This window comes from Sinocyclocheilus anshuiensis, unplaced genomic scaffold (assembly GCF_001515605.1).
Source record: "Sinocyclocheilus anshuiensis isolate Anshui unplaced genomic scaffold, SAMN03320099.WGS_v1.1 scaffold2041, whole genome shotgun sequence".
NCBI lineage: Eukaryota > Metazoa > Chordata > Actinopteri > Cypriniformes > Cyprinidae > Sinocyclocheilus > Sinocyclocheilus anshuiensis.
Window position 1 is genome coordinate 365,412 of NW_015541069.1, and position 7,724 is coordinate 373,135.

Consider the following 7,724-nt stretch of genomic DNA (forward strand, 5'->3'; position numbering starts at 1 on the left):
TCACGTCATTATTGTGTATCAAACAGTGCCACCTTGAGGGATAAAGATGCATTGCACATATTGAGTCATCAGATATGTAAATATAGTTGCGCAGGAAAAAATACTTACACATTTACATACCTCGGGTCTCTAGCGACCCTATAGACTTTTTATAAAAAATTAATCAGAAAACTGGCATTTTATATTTTACAATTTTTTCTTGTTATATTGTTTATAATTAATAGATTGAGGAATACTAAGAAAGTTGATGTCTAACTTAAAAAAATGAAGGAGGGAGAGGGTAGAGAATGATGTCCCGGGTCGCTAAAGACCCGAGGTATGCATTTAAGGGTTAAGTTTAAAGTTAATCCATAATTGAGATTTAAATCTGAGTTTAAAGTTATGGTGCAACAGGATTAAAGATAATCTTAAATATAATTTAAATCCAATCAAAATGATGGGTTAAAAAAGTAAACCTGCTTATTTTTAAAGGTTTGAAGTTTGGTGCAACAGAATTATTAGATAAACCTTGATTTAATCTAGATTTAAAATTAATCATTGCAAACCATTCAGCTATAATTTGAATTGTCTGCATCCATATTGTATGTTTCCTCTCACTTGCAAAGTATGCTTGCAGTTATTTCTTTTAGTTCTTTCAAAGCAGTTCTTTCCTGTTTCATTGAGGTTCCAAATAATGGCTCATTGCCTTAGATACAACACCTAGAAGCATATAGCTATTCTTATGCACACATGCAAAGTATTTTGCAGCTGTTATTTCTATGAAATTATGTTGTCTTTGCTATTCTGTTACTAATAAAATAGTTTACTGCTTATCCTATTTTGGCACAATCCCTAAATTGAACTTGAATAGTTTTACTAAGGGCACCCATCTCACATGAAATTGAACTATGTCAAATATTCTACCTGCCTTCCTGATATAAATTACTATGAATTTGATATGGTAATTAATACTGAGACACTAATTTGGGCAAAAAGCACTAATGACTTGTTTAAGACTTGAATCTTAAAGCTGAGGACTTGCAACTCGACTTGGACTTGCCTGTCTTGACTCGGGACTTGACTTGGGACTTGTCTGTCTTGACTCGGGACTTGACTCGAGACTTGAATGCAAAGACTCGAGACTTACTTGTGACTTGCAAAACAATGACTTGGTCCCACCTCTGCAAATTACTGTATAAGATGTTTTAGCAGCTTTTGTTTGATGTGTAACAGGGCCAACAAGGAGCAATGGGAAAAACTGGACCTCCTAGCAAACCAGGACAATATGTAAATGAATACATATGGGTTTTCTCACTCTTAGAAAAACAAATGTTCCCTGATCTATATTTATGAATTCATGTAAGATGATGAGAATATTTATTAGTGGTCTACATGTATTGTTTCAGGGTTTACCTGGCATTCGAGGCGAGAAAGGAGAGAGCGGAAAAAAAGGTTTTGAGGTTTGGGACTTTAATGGAAATGTCATATTAGAACTGGTAGAATGACAAAGCTGAGAACCTTGAGGCTTACTCTTCTTTCTGTCTATAGGGAGAGAAGGGGGCACTTGGACCACTTGGTCCTCCAGGGGGAGATGGACTGAAGGTACCTTCATTCATCTTTATCAAATGCTAGAAGAAACTAAAAAGACTCAAGGCAACTGTTAGTATTTTGTGTGCATAAATACTGAAATTGTTAGATGTTTGAAGTGGCTGACTTCTATCTCTCGGTTTATTTCAGGGGGAACAGGGCCTACCTGGGGAAAAAGGGAGACAGGGGCTGAAGGGAGAGCAGGTGATCTATTTAGATATGCATGTAAATGTACAATGAGACTGTTGACATGTAGAATGTAGAGTCATTTGTGCCTCTTTTAGGGGGATATTGGCCCAACAGGTCAAAGAGGGACCCCAGGTCTACCAGGGATGCCTGTAAGTTGTTGTCTTTTTAGGTTTTGATTTTTATTTATTAAATACCACACTGCATTAAATGGAAAAGAAAATCAAAAATATATTATTCTCCAAATAACTGCTTATTTTTTTTTTTTTTTGGTAATTCAAAATGTCATATTTTTAAACTCTACTGTTCAAAAGTTTGTGGTCAGTAAGACAACTCAAGAATGTTACATTTATTTAATCAAAAAATTTGATAAAAAGAGTAAATACTGTAAAATATTTTTTACAATTTAAAAAGCTTTTTTTCTATTCTTGTAACGACAAAGCTGAATTTTCAACAGCCATCTCATCTTTGGTGTCACATGATCTTCAGAAATGATTCTAACATGCTGATTTGGTGCTCATGAAATGTTTCTTGTTTATATTATCAGTGTTTAAAGCAGTTGTGCTGCTTGATATTGTTATGAAAACCCTGATGCATTTCAGGATTCTTTGATTAATAAAACCTTCAAAAGAACAGCTTTTATTTAAAATGGAAATCTTGTGTAAGAATATAAATATCAAACATCAAAAGCAATTTAACGTGTCCTTGCGGAAAATATAAAATATGTATTAATTAAAAATAAATAAATAAATAAATGTATTGACCACAAACTTTAAAACAGCAATGTGTATTTAGGATAAGGTAAATATTTGAAAATTAAATTACATAAAATGAATTATGAATTATTAAATGATCAGACCCAAGAAAAAAACAATCCACATTGAGGTCAGTAGCATTAGACACTTTTATACACAAATGAAATGATACTCAAGTTAACTATTCACTATGTCCATTTCCTCACTCAACAGGGCCTGTTTGGAGAAAAGGTTTGGAACAAATATTTAAATACAGGGTTAAATACATATTGTTCTCTTATCTAGATTACTTTTGCAGTTAACATTTGTTGATAATGAAATGTGATTTATTCAACTTTTTCAGGGTTTAAAAGGATATCCAGGACTTGCTGGTCCAAAAGGAAAGAGAGGACCTCCTGTGAGTTTGACAGTACTTATTTACATTACCTGAGTGATATATGTAAATGTAAAACATTACATTAATGCATGTGCTGTAGTAACTGTAACTCTGTTTATTTTAGGGTCCACCAGGCCTTCCAGGTCCACCGGGCTTATCTCTGAACCTAACACTGACTCAGCTAAAAGTAAGCAGCTGATAAGTGATTTAAGGTTTTCAAATGTTTTTGCTCAGAATCCATTCATAATATCAAATGCATAATTACTCTGATGTTAACTTAATTGCTGTGTGACAACGTTTTTCCATGCAAATCAGGACCTCACATATCTCTCCGACAAGTCCAACTATCCACTTATTAAGACCCTGCTGGACTCCCTTCAGCAAGACCTGCGATTCTTCATAGATCCTCCAGATGGAACTAAGGAGCATCCGGCCACCACCTGCTTGGAGCTGATGATCAGTCATCCTAACTTAACCAGTGGTTAGAGTCATTCTCGTGAATGTTATTGTTAATCTATAGACCTAAATATATTATTCTGGTCTGCAGGAATAATTTATAGATTTTTATTTAACTTTTTGTTTCAGGAATGTATTATATCGACCCAAATCAGGGAAGTCCTGCTGATGCTTTGCTGGTTTATTGTAACTTCAGTGCAGGTGGACAAACATGTTTGCCACCCCTGCAGCCACAAGTAAGTACATTTTTCCTCAGCATCTGATGGGGTCATATCATGTGGAGGAAAAAAATAATAATATAGATGTGATAAAATAGATGGAATACATACTGAAACTTTCAGAACTCAAATCTCACTACTGTTCAAATTAAACGTTTTTGAAAGAAATCTATGCTCAGCAAGGCTGCATTTACTTGATCAAATGCATTTAGTAAAAACAGTTATAATGTGAAATATTATTATAATTCTAAATAAGTCTCGTCTATTTTACTATATATAAAAATAGAATTTATTTCTGTGATGGCAAAGCTGAATTTTTAGCAGCCATTACCCTGGTCTTCAGTGTCACATAATCTTTCAGAAATCATTCTAATATGCGATTCGGTGCTCAAGAAACATTTCTTATTATTATCAGTGTCGAAAACAGTTTTGCTGTGTAATATTTTTGTGAAAACTGTGATTCCTTTTTTCAGGATCTAATGATGAATAGAAAGTTCAAAATAACCATATTTATTTAAAATAGGAAACCTGTTTTAAATGCCAAGTTCTGTCATGAAACTCTAGATGGTGCAGGCTGATGGGTCGTTAACGCAAACTGATGATATTCACAGCGTTAAACTACTTGGCACAAGCTGATTGGTTCATGTTGCATACACAACCAATGAGCTTACTGCTTTACATTTAAATGGCTGGTTAGCGTTCACTAGAACAGTGGTCTCAAACACAATTCCTAGAGGGCCACAGCTCTGCAGAGTTTAGCTCCATCCAGCTCCAACTCATACCTGCTTGGAAGTTTCTAGTAATCCCGAAGACCTTGATTAGCTGGATTTAGGTGTGTTTGATTAGGGTTGGAGCAAACTGTGCAAAGCTGTGTCCCTCCAGGAATTGAGTGGAGACCACTTTCGAGTTCCTCTGAAACACTTCACCTTCCCCAGCTCCACCTGTTTAGATCTGCTACGGGTTATTAAATATGCTACTTGTACAGCAGCAGTATGTCTTAAAGGGTTAGTTCACCCAAAAATGAAAATTAGTCCATAAATTACTCACCCCCAAGTCATCCTAGGTCAGGGGCGTTTCCTCCGAGGAGGCAAGGGAGGCAGTGTCTCCTCTCCTCAAAAGTGGATGAGAAAATAATCGATATTACAAAAATAAAACAATGCAAATATGACTAAATATGACATTAAAAGTCTAAAAGTCACTCGTTTTTATAAAGTAACACTGTCCAACAGCGACACCCACAGCTAAAGTTACAGCGGAGGCTTGCCTCCCTTCGGTCCATTGACTTTCTACAGAGACCCCAAAGCGTGCCGTGACTTTTCTGGAGGCTCATTGAGATGAATGGGGGAAAGTCACGTGAGAGGAGGCAATGCCTCCGTCGCGCTATAATTGGATATGATCGGATATGATTAGTTCGTGTGATAAATCCTGCCTCCTGTTTTCGTGCGAGCTCTCGGCCTGAATGAAGAAAATGGAGTTATTGACTAATTATAAAGTAAGTAAACAGTTCCTCTGCTTATATATCACTGCTTTGAGTCACGTCAAAATGAAACATGAAATGGCTTGAAAACGTGATGTCCGTGTCAGTTTTTAGTGAGCATTCAGCGTGATTAAATGAAAGATGTATCTTCGTGTCTGTGGCAGTGTTTACAGGGCTTTTATGACAATGACCCGAAATAAAAACAGCTGAACATCAGTTCACAAATAAAAAAACGGAGTGTCTATTTACAAGTGCAAATAGCCCACCTTGTTGGCAGAGGCTTTTTACACTAACTCTGCCCACCAACGTGTGATTACAAAACATTACAAAAGACTATTGTCTAATAACAGCTCCAGTAGCGTAGATGGTGAAGTACGTGTTGAAGTCGATTTTGACGCAATCGACCAGGGTTCGAATCCGCGTTGTCTAACTTTTTTTTCCACTTTTTCAAGTCAGATATCACGTTGTTGTTATTGTTATTATTGCATACTGTTTTATAATGTACTACAATACTGAGGTGCAGGTATATGTGACCCTGGACCACAAGACCATCTGGAAGCTGAATAAATAAGCTTTCCATTGATGTATGGTTTGTTAGGATAGGACAATATTTGGCTGATATACAACTATTTGAAAATCTGAAAACTGAGGATGAAAAAAAAAATCTAAATATTGAGAAAATCGCCTTTAAAGTTGTCCAAATGTAGTCCTTAGCAATGCATATTACTAATCAAAAATAAAGTTTTTATATATTTACGGTAAGATGTTTACTAAATATTTTCATGGAACATGATCTTTAATTAATATTCTAATGATTTTTGGCATAAAAGAAAAATCAATCATTTTGACCCATACAATGTATTGTTGGCTATTGCTACAAATGTACCCGTGCTACTTATGACTGCTTTTGTGCTCCAAGGTCACAGACACACACACACACACACACACACACACACATATATATATATATATATACATACAGTATATATAACTGCCTCCTCATTCATAATTCATTACCACCGCACGCCACTGTCCTAGGTGTATATGACTTTCTTCTTTCAGACGAATCCAGTCGGAGTTATATTAAAAAGCTTGCGCTCACTGTTGTAAAGGGAAGCAGCTCCTGGCTGATGACGTATGAGTTCAGCGTTGCGCATTCGCCGGTGAATCTCATGAAAACCAACGTTTGTTAACAGGAGCAAAGGAAGCAAAGTTTCCTTACTTTAGCAAAGGAAAACCAGTATCAAAGACAATTTTTAATATAACTCCAACTGGATTCGTCTGAAAGAAGAACGTCATTTACACCTAGGATGACTTGAGGGTAAGTAATTTATGAGCTAATTTTCATTTTTGGGTGAACTAACCCTTTAAATACTCACAGCACCGTATTGGTGTATGCATTGGCAGTAGTAAGTTCCTGTACTTGCTTTGCAGCAGCAATAATCTACAACAACAACAATAACCAACAGCAGCAGCAGTGTGGCAGATCTATTCTGCCAAGACCAAATACATTAACATTGTCATATCCATTACCATGCTAAAATCTTCTGAGATTTGTCATGATAGAAATGTATTTATAAATGCATTTACTGTCACTTTTGAACAATTTATTGCATCCGTGTTGATTTAAAAGTATTCATTTCTTTTAAAAAAAATCTTACTGACCCCCCCATTTCAAGATTTGTGTTTAATTAATATTAGGCTGATAATGAGACCTCTCTGCTTCAGATCCCCGTGAAATCATGGCTCAAAGACACCATGCCGGACTCATTTACATGGTTGAGCACTATAGATGGCGGCTTTCAGGTATGCTGTTTCCTCAGAACCAGTAACTCAAATAACAAATATTCTCCTGCCATCATGTATTTCTCCCTTGGGTAAACAATTGTGTCTTTAAAGTTTGATTACATGGAAACTGGTGTGGTACAAATGAGATTCCTACGACTCAACAGCAAGTTTGTGAAGCAGAACATCACATTTTTATGCCAGCCAAACAGCCACCAGGGATCCAATGAAAGAGACATCAAGTTCCTTGCAGATTCAAGAAGACAGAGCTTCTTGGGGACATTACTGGATTGTGAAGTAAGACAACTGTATCTAAATGATAATGGATTGCACTGTTGTACATTTAATTTTATTATGTCCCCTTTCTTTCTGTGTTTAGCCTGTAGGGTCACCGGATACAGGCCCTCGCGAGTCTGTGTTCCAGTTTGAGACTGAAGACCTGGAGCTTTTACCAATCAGAGATCTGGCTTTATTTGGCCACAGTGACACAACAGAACAGTTTCAGTTTACTGCAGGACACATCTGCTTCAGCTAAAACACAAACACTCTGTCATTGAGGACTACCCTTACAGAGTAGCTTTCTGCTGAGAAAAGCAGAGCCAAGAACAATTAGCAAAAACCAATCAGGACTTTCTTTACTCTACTGTTCTCCATCTGCTGTGGGAATGGAGGTTCCTAATTAAGTTTTCACCTTCAGTTTACAGTGTACCTTCAGTGCAGTAAACTGATTTGTTGTCTAGTGGCTACAGCAATCTGGTGCGCTGCTTCTCATGAGGAGATGTAATATATTGTTGCATATCGTTTACAATGCTTGTTCTCTGTTAAATAACTGATTATTTATATAATTCCAGGATGTTACTTGTCACATTTTAAGAACAATTCACTTCCACAAACCCTGATTTCCT

The 7,724-nt window shown here is 36.3% G+C and overlaps 1 protein-coding gene across 1 annotated transcript in view; it reads left to right on the forward strand.

The window, feature by feature from the left end:
* The window catches only part of LOC107690695 (collagen alpha-1(V) chain-like), a 13,627-nt gene extending 5,903 nt beyond the window's left edge, over positions 1 to 7,724 (forward strand). The window contains exons 22-34 of the mRNA XM_016489086.1: positions 1,213 to 1,266; positions 1,386 to 1,439; positions 1,528 to 1,581; positions 1,717 to 1,770; positions 1,851 to 1,904; positions 2,721 to 2,738; positions 2,851 to 2,904; positions 3,008 to 3,070; positions 3,199 to 3,364; positions 3,469 to 3,575; positions 6,763 to 6,840; positions 6,934 to 7,116; positions 7,199 to 7,724. Of these exons, the coding sequence (XP_016344572.1) occupies positions 1,213 to 1,266; positions 1,386 to 1,439; positions 1,528 to 1,581; positions 1,717 to 1,770; positions 1,851 to 1,904; positions 2,721 to 2,738; positions 2,851 to 2,904; positions 3,008 to 3,070; positions 3,199 to 3,364; positions 3,469 to 3,575; positions 6,763 to 6,840; positions 6,934 to 7,116; positions 7,199 to 7,354 (1,095 nt within the window). The 3' untranslated portion in view covers positions 7,355 to 7,724. The remainder of the gene's footprint in view (positions 1 to 1,212; positions 1,267 to 1,385; positions 1,440 to 1,527; positions 1,582 to 1,716; positions 1,771 to 1,850; positions 1,905 to 2,720; positions 2,739 to 2,850; positions 2,905 to 3,007; positions 3,071 to 3,198; positions 3,365 to 3,468; positions 3,576 to 6,762; positions 6,841 to 6,933; positions 7,117 to 7,198) is intronic.